The sequence below is a fragment of the Lepisma saccharinum genome, chromosome 8 (assembly GCF_977018435.1).
Source record: "Lepisma saccharinum chromosome 8, izLepSacc3.1, whole genome shotgun sequence".
NCBI lineage: Eukaryota > Metazoa > Arthropoda > Insecta > Zygentoma > Lepismatidae > Lepisma > Lepisma saccharinum.
Window position 1 is genome coordinate 93,860,358 of NC_139236.1, and position 12,884 is coordinate 93,873,241.

General features: G+C 36.4%; 1 protein-coding gene across 1 annotated transcript in view; it reads left to right on the forward strand.

The window, feature by feature from the left end:
• The window catches only part of LOC145991659 (neuronal acetylcholine receptor subunit alpha-9-like), a 77,920-nt gene extending 65,259 nt beyond the window's left edge, over positions 1 to 12,661 (forward strand). Inside the window, exons 5-7 of the mRNA XM_083127724.1 lie at positions 3,522 to 3,672; positions 9,556 to 9,830; positions 11,880 to 12,661. Of these exons, the coding sequence (XP_082983850.1) occupies positions 3,522 to 3,672; positions 9,556 to 9,785 (381 nt within the window). The 3' untranslated portion in view covers positions 9,786 to 9,830; positions 11,880 to 12,661. The remainder of the gene's footprint in view (positions 1 to 3,521; positions 3,673 to 9,555; positions 9,831 to 11,879) is intronic.
• The last annotated feature ends 223 nt before the right edge of the window (positions 12,662 to 12,884 follow it).

The window sequence follows — 12,884 nt, forward strand, 5'->3', positions numbered from 1 at the left end:
AGAGAAGGGGATACATATGCATGCATGTCGTACATATATGTGTCTTACATGCATATATATACTGCCCACCCTAATCTATCAATATAAAGCCTCTGCCCACCCGGTCGAAAATTTCTGGCGCCGCCCCTGCAATCATGGCTGCCTGGCTGACTGCTTGACTGGTTTGGAGGAATAGGACATGTTCTAATTGCTACTTGCTTTCCTCGACTGGATTCTGTGGAACAGCCAATCAGAGCAAAGTTTCGCCATCCGAAGATAATCTGTGAGTAAGCAAATGGGCGCTTTTGTCTGTGGTTTCCGAGTATTACTCCAACAATGTATAACGTATACAGCATGAAAGGCGCGTTCAGTTTACATTTGAAACAACTAAAATATTCTTTCATACGTGTACAGTAAACGTTGTAAAGTATGTATTTAAGCAGTGCCATTGTTTTGTACCTAATAACGTTTTACACGAAACGTTATTCCTCTCGGTTGAATAGTTATCGGCTTTTAAAAATGTGATGTGATACATTGTTTACATCTCACGCGGCCGCCATTACAACTTCCCTCGCATGGAAACAAAAGTCTATCGACAAGTACGCTGTTAAGTATCGTGTGAGGCGAAAACTAACAAATTGATAGCAAGTCCAGCGCCAACTAGGGCATACCTACTGGAAATCCAGTTCCATGTGATGCGGGCTTAATTTATTGCCTTTTTAGTGACTTCTTGACCTACTTGTTGATTTTTTACTTTTTCTTGATTTCCATGACTTTCTTGACTGGCAGACACCCTGAAGAACTTTGTTCTCTGTACCCCTGCTTTACAATCAAATTATATTGAATATTGAATAAGAATGAGCAACACCTTGTTCCATCAGTATAAACCCTAAGGCAAGAAATTATGCTTAGGCATTGAACAGTGACGTTATCAGAAAGTGGTCCCAAGACTTTGTTCATTAATTGCTTCCGTTTTCCCGTTTGTTTAATAGCAGGACAAACTTTATTCTTTTTGTGCAATGACTGAATCAAAATAAATTTCCATATTGAGTTGGGAAGCGCAGTCTATAGACTTTTAATTTGCATAACTTTTTGCTGTTACGTATTTACCTAATTAATATTATGTGACGCTCAAAATGTAGGACATTTATGATATTTTTCAAATTCCTCCCGGACGCCGGACATAAGGCTAAAATGTAGGACATGTCCGGGAAAATCCGGACGTCTGGTAACCCTAGTCCATGCACACCTAAAAATTTCTGGCCATCAGTTGAAAAATATGGTAAAGTGATCTATAATAATAGATAAATTTTATAGTGGGTTGTATCAGTAGCTTAAGAACATTCTATACATGTAAAATCAATATGGCTTTCGAATGTTAAAAACAATAATTATATTTTATAATTGTACTACCTACGTTTGCATCACAAATGTATCTTATAGAATACCAGTCATGAAATTCAAATATCTTCATTCACTTATTTGGAATTTTCGTGGGTGGAAATGGTGACAATATTCTCGAGTATTGGAAAGCTACAGGATACTCTCAACTGTTCATATTGGTTATTGCTAGTAATCTGTCAACAAAACATATTGACTTCATAGCTAGGAGACACACATTTTACACCAATTAATTAGTGCAGGCATTTTACTCTCAATTTATATTTTATTTCTGTGAACAGGCTTCGTTTCAAGTTACTACAAACTACATTTTCATTCTATTTTGCCTCAATTTTCTATGTTGACTGTTGGTGCCTAATGCCTACAAGGGCCAAAATTGCTTTAAAAGAGGGGCATAGAGTAATGTATTGAGTGAAAATAGTGTTTTGGTACTCCTCTGGACTAGGTTTCAGCATGGAAAGATTATGGAGGTACAGAAAAGTGAAAAATTCCAAGATGGTTTATATTTTTAAGCGTAAGTGAATCAAATTTAAAATTTGCAGAAATGTCCAGAGTTGAGGGAAAGTGCGAAATCTTCTAAATTTCACGTAAGTAATTTTAAACCGCATTTACCGCAACCATCATGAGAGGATAGGCTTTTAAAACAATTAGTGGCTTCTTTGCTTAATTGGACAAGTTTTAGGGCCTAGAAATTCGTGCTCTATCCATTACATATTGTCACAACTTCCAACAAGTAACAGCCTTCAAATAGTTTTGAGAAGCATCATAAGAGTTCGCTACCAGACAATAGCAGACAGACATCTGCGGTAAAAGTAAGAACTATCTGGCAAATTCGTAAGGATCAGAAGAGACTTTTAAGAGCAGCTGTAAGACATGAACAGTAATTTTTGTTGGTGCTATATAGTATACCATATGGAAAAAGAAATGGTATGCAAATTGTCCATCACCATTTTGGTCCAGTCCGTTCTTCACATGGAATATAAACAGCTTCAAAAGAACTTTATTTCAACAAGAATACCGGGCTTGCTGGCTAAGGAATAATAAGCTCTCTCTGAGAATTTTAATCCAGTGAAACAAGCAAAAAGTGTAATTGTAGTTATTAACAATGAAGTCACCCAAGAATGCAATGCAATAATATTTTTGGGAATACGGATAGATACAAACTTGTCTTGGGATATGCATATCATATCACTAATTTAACTCAAAAGTTAAGTACGCTCTGCTACATGACAACTTTGAGAAATGTTTGATTTTCAAAGGATTTACGGACAGTATACTTTGGACAAATTAACCATGTACTTACATATGATATCTCTTACTGGGGAAGTTCACACAAAATGTAAAACGTTTTTATCTGGTAAAAACGGATATTAAAAATAATGAAGAATGTATTCCCCTCAAGCCCAACAAAACAAATTTTCAATGATTTTCAAATATTACCTCTTCCATGTGTGTGTACATACGAAGCATTGTGTTTTATTCATAGAAATTCTGGTATGTTCGACAAAAACATGGGTATACACAAGTACAGCACTCGTAAGCAAAACTCTCTCCACCTTAAAATTATATAAAAATTTACAAGAGATTTACAAGAATCAAAATCCATCCAAATTTAGAACCACAGTCAAGAGCTTCTTAATGAAACATTTGTTTTATTGTACAGAAGATTATTTAGGTTACATTTTCCATTAATGGACATTAACTTTAAAACTTTTTTATTATTATTGCATTACACTACATTACTTTGTACATTTTCTGTATTATTTTTTAATTTTGTCTACATTATTGTTTTTTATTATTTTAAAAGATATAATTCCTGTGTATTCAAAATTCAACATGTGTACTTGTAGGATCAATCAATCACAACCTGATGATCATAAATTGAAATAAAAATACCAATAAGCATAGGACAACATATGTTTCGCATCTACAGAATGCTTTTCCTTAAAACAATACAAGATAGGAAAGAATGAAAATAGCGATGGACAATTTGACTACTATTCATTGGCTGTACAAGATGATTCCAAGGACGCTGGATATTTCTTAATCTTCTCAACCTAGTTGCAGAAATTGTGACATCAATTACTCTGAGCTGTAAAGTGAAACAAAATGCTGAAGACTAATATTCGATTTGTTTTCAGGAAGAACCTCCATTGCATCCTTTCCATGTGTCAGTCAACAAGTTGTTCGGTGAAGTTCGACCTAATCTGCTTGAGGTTAGACCTCAAGCAATGAACCTTTGGAATGAAGATAAATATGAAAGATTGAACCAACGATTTACGCAACATAAATGTAGGTATCATTTTATTATTTCCTATATTTCATTCAACATACATACTTTGGCTTTAAATCTATGACTATGAACTATATATATATACTGATGGCATACATTTTTTATATTAAAGTAACTATTCTACTTATAGTTAAGCAACATTTTTCTTAGTTTCTGTGCATTGAAATATGAAACTTAACACTGTTGATTAAACACAACTATACCCCGCAACAGGTTAAGTTTGCAGCAGGTTTTATGTATTAAACCGCACGAGAACGGTGCTCAGCATCTCCCGTGCGAGTCTTGCCTCGACCGCCGAGCTGTTCATATCACAGACATTGAGAAAATCGGCAGTATTGCAGCGGAACTATATTCTGCGTGCACGTTTGGGTCTACATGGGCGAAAAGTTGCTGCAAACTTAACTTGTCGCAGGGCTTAGCCTTAAAATACTTTCTCAGATTTGTGGCTACAGGTGAAAAATTTTGTGTCACAGGTGGGACAGACAAAACACTGTCTCTTTATTTAATAAGAAATTTATTTTTAATTTCTGTTAATTTACAAAGGATGGAAAATAAATACTTAAAGAGGGAAAGTAATTGGGCTTTGAATATTCTAGTGGAGTTGAAGGGGAAATGTAAAAGTTAAAGGAGAGATTAATTGTTTTTTGGTGTCACTGGTGGGACACAATAGACAACAAAAGTAAACTAACAATATGAAAAATACCTTCTACCTTCTAACTTAATTATATATAATATTTGAATTTTTATGAAAATGACAAATTTAGATTGTTCACTTACAAGTTAGAATAAAGTTACAGCACTGCATTTAATTTTAAAATTTGAGGTTCAAGAGCACTTTCACATGGAATGCCCCTGATATTAAATGAATATAGCCACTGTTTCATGCAGGGTATCACCGTACACATAGGCGCCGACTCCATGGGGCTTAGGGGGGCTCGAGCCCACCAATGTTAATGATGTGGGGGCAGAGCCCCCCAATAATTTTGCTTAAGAAGATCTAATGTATTATTTTTCTTGTAAAGTTTACTCTGAATTTTGCCACATGAACTTAACTTTAAATACACATTTGAAATGTTCTAGACCATCAACTTTGGGGGGCTATGACCGGAAACAGCAAAACACATAACTTATAACTATATACTAAGTACGTATATAATTATTATTTACTATTATACATATATTAATCAGAGACATAATGAATTTAGCCAACGACTTGTTAAAGACTGTTTGGGAATTCCCGAAAAGAATGCAAATATTTAGGAATATTATTGATGTGAATGAGAAGGCTGGCCATACTGGATTGCGACCACTTTGCCCTCGTCGGTGGACGTTGAGAGCCTCCAGTATGCAACAGATCTTAAGGAACTATGAGGACCTTCTCAATTTTTTTGAGAATTTTTCTGAAGTTGATTCTACTGACGCAGCATCAAAATGTGCTGGATACCTGGAGACAATGCTTTACTTCAAGACATTTTTCTTTCTCTCCCTCTACTGCAATATGATGGGTCCAATAGAAGAGGTAAACTGTAAGATTCAGTTTCCACGCATTGGTGCTACAGAAGTGGAATCAAAACTAAAATATTTGACTGACATCTTTCAAGAAAAGCGAATGTGTTTTGAGCAGTTCTGGCTGAAATGCACACAGGGCAAACCGAGCCTCGTTGAGCCAGAATTGCTCCGGCAACGTCAGGTCCCTAAGAGACTTGAAAATCCTGATGCTGCCAAACATCACAAGTTCTTCACTCCAAAATAGTATTATAAATCAATATACACTGACGTGTGTGACACAGCAAAATATGTGTTAAACAAGGACATGAATCTACAGGACTACAAAAAGTAACAGCCGTAGAGAAAGAATGCATCTCAGCTGAACAGTTGCACAACAAACTTTCAGCAAACGCGAGAATTCTTTCGCAAAGATTTGGATGCCGATAGGCTCTCCTTACACATGGCCATGCTTGGTGATATCGCCAAACAGAAGAAAGTGGTTCTAACTATCATGCGTGACATAAGAAAGTTTCTTTTGGAAGACAGCACCCTCCAGGAGCCAAATTCATGATGGTTTTCCGCACTGTGCCAGTGACGACAGCTACAGCCGAAAGGTCATTCAGTGCTATTAGCCGACTAAAGACATATTTGAGATCTGCAATGAGGTAGAAGAGACTAAGCAGCTTAGCGGTAGTCCACATACATCAAACTGTGCTTGATAATTTGGACCTGAGACCGCTCGTTAATAAGTTCATAAAAAATAACCCACTGCATAGAGAGACTATTGCTTTATTTTTAAATCATGTTCATATGTTTTTGTCGTGTATGTCACTTTATATCTTAGTGTACATGCTATTTTTTTATTATTACAAAATTAAATTTAAAATGTAAAATATTGTAGCAAGAACAAAAAAGTAAAACCATTTTCCTGCGATTTGTGTTAGCATTTATGTAAATAATTAAATAAAACTGTTAAATATTGTAAATATTGTTTATTTTATGGGTTATTTGCAACCCATCACATGTCTGTTGCGGACATTAAAACACGCCCATGCCATCGCCGGGACTCGAACCCGAGACCTCTGGATCAAAGCGGGTTGAGTCTACCACCCGACACGCTCGGCTACCGAGGTCGGCATAAAACTTTTAGGTTGGCCTCGTAATGTAAATACATACTTTTCAATTAAAATGTTAATTGTTATTTAAAAAACAAATGAGCAGACACAAAAGACATAAAGAGACTTTTGAAACATTTTCTATACGTTTTTCATGTTACATTTCATTTGCATGAGGAATATAATAGCTGCTTAAAACTGCTATACGAAGACGTATTTTTTTATTTTTTAAAAAAAGAGAGGGAGTGAGTCATCATTCATTTATTTCAGTGATCAGAGCCCCCCCAATAATTTTGACAAGTCGGCGCCCCTGACCGTACAACAGACAAGTTTTCATACCATGTAGAGGACTTTAACATAACTAACTCTGTTTGGCAACCTTGTACAGTTTACTCTAAGTTTCAAGTGTCATCCCAACCACTATGTAATGTGCTTCCACCAGGTATCGAACCTCGGACCCCTTGAATACAAGACGACCACTATGCCATCAGGAAGACCAAGTGTTCAAAGACAATTCTTTCTGAAGTTCTATTATTAATTATTGGTAAAAATAACATACACAGTATACAAAATACAGAAAGTTGGTGATATTTCATTTCTGTCATGGTTAACGTTAAGTTGCTTCAAAGTCAGCGGTCCCACCAGGGATTTATGCAGAATTTTCCATTTGGGGGAGGGGGTGTAAGGGTAAAGTTTAACCCAAAATGACCATAAATTGGGCATTTGTGAAAAATTTTGAGGGGTGAGAAAATGTTGTGGATGTGTGGATAAATCACTGGGTCCCACAACTGAATCCCGAGAAGAGTGGATGTACCATTGGGTTTATTCTATCTATTTCTTCTAATCATCATTCATCTTTTGGTTGTTGAGCATGTTAGGTGCAGCAGCGGTGCCAGGATTGTTCATCTAGGGGTGCTGAGGGGGTGCAGAAAGGAATTTTGGGGGCACGATGCTGAAAATAAGGAAAACATGAAACACGCATGCAACCTTTCAAGAACAGTTTACTTTCCCTTGGTAGATAAGGTTTAGCATAGTGCAGGGGCAATAATACCAAAAAGCGTGGGGTAAGTGCACCCCTAATTGCCATAAATTACTGACTGAAATTAAATTATATGTGTGAAATATATAACTTTAGATTGTCAATCATTTTCCAGGGAGGCTGTGACCCCTTGCTCTCCCCCTGGACGTCCATGATGATATGTATTAAGTCTTTTACTCCAAGAAAGTAGTCATACAGTGTAAACAATCACATGCACGTTGCAGTCTTATTGAGCTATGTAGTGAAATACAAAATTTAATTATTTTTGCCTTTAACCCTCCCTTGCTCGCGCCAATTTTCCTAACACCGATGCTCGCGTGGCATCTGACACTCACGCAATGACCTGCATTGAAAACATATTTTTTTGAGGATTATTGTGGTTCAGATGAACCGAAGCGTGAACAGAATTGTTTTTCAAACCAATATATTTCCTAAAAAATACAAAACCTACATCTTTAGTAAAAAATACAAAACTCGAGCAATACACAAGAAAAACACATTTTTAGTTGGAAAAAACAAATTATTTGTTTTGGGTACAAATGAACTTGTGTTTTATAACAGATGTTGTATGTACGATTTTGCAACACTAATACTCGCGTGGCGTCCCAGAGATTCGGTGCAGACAATATCACTAATAAATTCTCACCGCACTAACTTGAACTGTCGTAGCTCGTTCTGAATAATCATTTGCTCATACCAGGCTGGGGAATACCCAAGCTATCTCGTTTCAGAAGTTATTGTTACTGATAGACTCTCGGGCGTCTCGTAGATGCCACGCGAGCAACGGAGGGTTTTAAAACAATTTTTGAACCTTTTCAATGTAACCAATGGAGGTACAAAATACATAGTACATTATATCTTCCGTCTGCCACAGGACAAAATGCAAAGTGCGCAGCAACTTCACTTCGTCGTCGTTAAAATCCCTTCTGCTGCACTTAGTGGCATACCCAAGGGAGGGTTGGTGGGGGTTATAACCCCCATTTTAGCCGAGCATTTCTAAAAAAAGAACATCAAAGGCAGGAAAATGTGGCAAAATGAGGACTGACTACATAAAAAAAAGTACACATAACCCCTCCCTTTTGAAAATCCTGGGCACGCCACTGGCTGCACTATTACCAATAACGACCTGTCAAATTTCTTCGCGAACATTGGGCCTCTTCCTAACAATTTTTGAAAAAGCCTGAAATGGTACGTCTACTAGACATGTTACGTGGAACAAATACATAGAACACATTAACAAGAAAACCACCCTTCACGTTACAACTTGCATTAAATAATTTCCCGAGTTGGACTTGGTGATACATTGAAAGCAGCTAAAATTTTTGCTCCAGTGCGAGGAAGAAACAAGCAGACTGAAAATTAACCGTTTATCAACAATGCAAGAAAGAAAAGAAAAAAAAGACGTAACTCACATAGGCAATTATCAAAAACCACAAACAGACCACTTGAGGAAACAAGAGAAGAAAAAAATGCATAACAACAATGCTGAGGAAAGAAAAAAAACGGCCGATGATCTTTATAGAGGCTGCCGCCAGTGCAGAAAAGTTTGTATATAGGCATCTCTTTCAGTGCTTGCCTGTTGCATACAATAATAACGGTCTTACTTCAGTACCTAACATTCGGCGCTCAATATGACAACATGACATAGTAAGGGTTATTGTTTTCAGTTGAACGTAGGGGGTGCGGAAGAAAATTAAGCACCCCCTGGTGCAGCCCTGGTGGTCGACTCAATATCTCAAGATGGAAGTTCCAGATTTGTGTACTGACCAAGACCTGAGCGAGCATAAACATTTACTACTTTGCTTCGAAAATGGGCCTTTACCGATGGAGTCATCACTAACACTGTCATCTTATAATGAAGGGTTCTGCATTCGATTCCCAGTGGAGGCACATTGCTCGATGGCTCGGATCCTACTTTAAAGTGAATGTGCAGCCCCAATTAGCATATCTGAGAATGAAGTTTTGAAGACTAAATGTTTCAATTTGAACATTTTATACAAAAATAAGTTAAAGATAACATGGTAAAACACAAACTATAATTTCTGTAAATTATATTATTAATCTCACACATGAAACGCATTTAATATTTTGTGTTCATTTTTATGCGTTAAAGTTGCATGTTTAGGAATATTTCACAGTATTTGTAAATATATTTATATTTTATATATTGGTTTGTAATAATATATTGACATTTTTCAATACGTGCATATTATTACCAATTTTTTTCTTTTCACCTCCAGTGGATCACGAAAGTACATCAGAGAAACATATTGTAATGTTGTTGGAAGACATCCACAGGAGATTGGACGACATGGACACCAGGCGGTTGGAGAAAGAAGGACTGGACGACATCATCGAGGAGTGGCACCAAGTTTCACGTGTCTGCGATAGGTTTCTGCTCATTCTCTTCACCACCATGAGTGTGGTTACAAGCATCTGCATCCTGTTCTCCTCCCCATATTTCCCATGAGCTCCTCAAGGACAATAGCTCAGGTTACGGTTCATGCTGGAAAAGGTAAGTGTGTAGTACGATCCTTTCCGTACCATTCCTGGTTGCTCCGTGTTTGCAAAGCTGACAGTGAGTTACAGTTCTGAAAGCCTCCAATCACCTATACTCTGCCCCTGGAATCTGTGGGGCAAGGCCACGCATAATGGAAGAGAAAAGGAGAAAGTGAGTTGGCGGTGCAAAGCAGTTTATGCTGCTGCAAACTGCTGGTAGCTGCACTCACTTCCTCTCTCAAGAGTTTATTTGTTAAGCCCTCTAAAGTCATTACTTCTGCAGAGACTGGTTTTCATTTGCTCACTCCAGAGATCCCTGGAACATGATTGATTGATTGATTTGTTGTTTTAAGTCCACTTTATGCACAGAAAGGCTAATCGGGACTGGACCTACAATTTAAAGTGGGATCCGAACCACTTGTGCCTCCACTGGGTATCGAACCTGGGACCCCTTGATTACAAGGCAAGGACGCTACCACTGCGCCATCGGGGAGGCCCTAGATCCCTGAAACAGAGTGTAGTAAGTTGCTGACATCATCTGAACCCTGTGTCTATTGCTGCACCTCTTGCTAGCTGAATGAAATGCAGTTGGCTGGAGAGTTTGAGAAAGCAATACAACTACTTGCAAAATTTGAGTCCAGACAGTTTTAAAGTGGCATCCGAACCACTGTGTAGTGTGCCTACACCAGGAATCGAAATGAAACCTCTTCATTACACGGTGACAGTATTAACCCCACACAATACATACTAAAAGTTAAGTTTGTTGTGATTTTAATATTTGATAGGAAATTCCAGTAAGGAGTGAAGGACAAAAGGGGGGGGGGGGTGTATTGCCGTTTTGCCTAAGGGCTTATCAACACAAGCCATTGATGATGTGTACCCTTTTTCACAAACCCAGCTGTCTTCAAGGATAACACTGATTTCCTTCTAAAAGAGCTTCTTCTTCTAAACATGGGTATCTATACAATAATAAATATTATAAACTAAAATGTAAAGCAATTTTAATCCAAATTTATTACTATTATTATTGTCACTGGGGAGACTTTTGTACTCGATCAACCACGTGAGTGAATATCCAATTTGGTAAAAATAGCAAACATATTATTAAGAAAAATGTACAAAAAAAACTAATCATGTTAAACTGTAAAATGTGACATCATTAAACTTAAATAAACATGGCAGCTGGTCAGGGTGTCTACAATTCCCTGATTTTCCAGACCAAGAACCAACATTTTCCAATATCAAATCATTAGCACAATTAGTGCACATGTCTGAAAGAAGGTCACTATATTTCAGCTAAATGCATGTTTAGAATCTAACTAAACTTAATACTGGAATATCTACTTCACATGTAAAGGTAATAACAAGAAGGAAAACTCAACAGTAATTGTCTGTTGGATATGAGGAGGGAAGCAAGTATCAGGGGTGAGTTTTTATGTGATACTTGACTTAATCATTGACTAATGATTAACAAAGAATCAATTTTTTTTAAAAAAATAATCATAAATTACTGCATAAATAATACATAATTATAGTACAATTTAATAACACACGTATTGTTCCCACTAACTATCAAATGGACACTAAAAATGCAACAAGAAATGGTAAATTCCCATAGTCACCTATTGTAGTAGATTTCTGCATGAAAATAGTTCAAATTTTACTGTAAGAACTGGTAATGGTCAGTGTATTAAACTGAAGTATAGTTTGTCAACAAGTTTCAAATTTCTTGCTTGTCCTTTCTATGTTTGAGAACCTACTTTTAGTAAACCACTTCAAAAATGTCTACTTTTCCAGACAGTAAATTTCCCTAACCTTTCCAGATTTTTCCATACTGGTAGACACCCTGAACCAATATTTTGAAAACCTGATTGTTAAATTTTCAAGCACGGTGTCCGCGAAAACTTTGAAGTGTGTTGGCATTAGTTCAAGGGGGTCTCAGATCTTTTCAATTATTCTTTTCATCATTTACACAACTACTTTTAAGAAAATAGAAAAATTACAAAATATTTCTACTTAAGTTTCCATGCTTTAAAAATAACGTTGTTCACTCTGTTGTTTTCAGGCAAACTTCTGTTGTGCAAGATCCCACCAGGATATATGAAGGACAGCTTACTTCACAACTTGAAAGTCTACAAACAGTTCCTTCTACTCCAAGCAAGCAACAAGCCAGTCAGGTTCATCAATGATTGTTTTTAGGAACACACAGTTATCATCTAATGCAAGGCTTGTAACTGATTCACTGAATGTGGAATGCTACAGAGAATTAATTTGTAACCAACATATTGAAGTGAAACTTCCTTCTCATTGTGTGGACATTGCAAAAAATTCCTTACAATTAATGTGCTATTTTCTCAATACCATTTAAATGTCACCAAACACACAGCTGCGAGAAGAATATTTTCCCATTTTGCAGTTAGTTTTCCAATGGAAAGATGCTTTACAGATTGTTATGCAGGAACGCTACTTAAAAAGTGTTTGCAGAATATGGCAATGAATGATGGTAAAATGGCCATTTAATGTTGTTGAATTTTTTGAATCCAATGTCTTTTATTTCCTATTATTGTTGTCTTCCTGTGGATAAATAGTATGTTTTCTTAGCTGGCAGTCAAAAATCTGTTTAAAGAATCACGCATACGTATTGACTTAAATTAGCCTCATAACATTAAGAAATTAATACAAATGTTATCTTTGTAACATTATACCGTTTTGTCATTTTAAACTTTACATTCCATAGATCTTGAGTTTCAAAGTTTAATAAGGTCCTGTTGAATATGCACTCCATTGAGCAGTATGTAAAATATTGTTAATGTTTCCAATGTTGAATGCATAATTTTTTGTGTGCATATATATCCGAAGGAAACAATTGAAGTTTTTTTTTAAAATTGTCAGTTCTAAATTGTGTAGAAAATCTGTTAATGTCCAATTAAAAACTTTTCTCCATGTGGTTAATATCCCTATTTTATATCTCAGAATTATAATTTTGTGTTATTACATACCTATAATTCTGATACATGTATGTCATTGTATTATGTACACTGGATAAATTGTAAATAGTGTGTTAATCTTG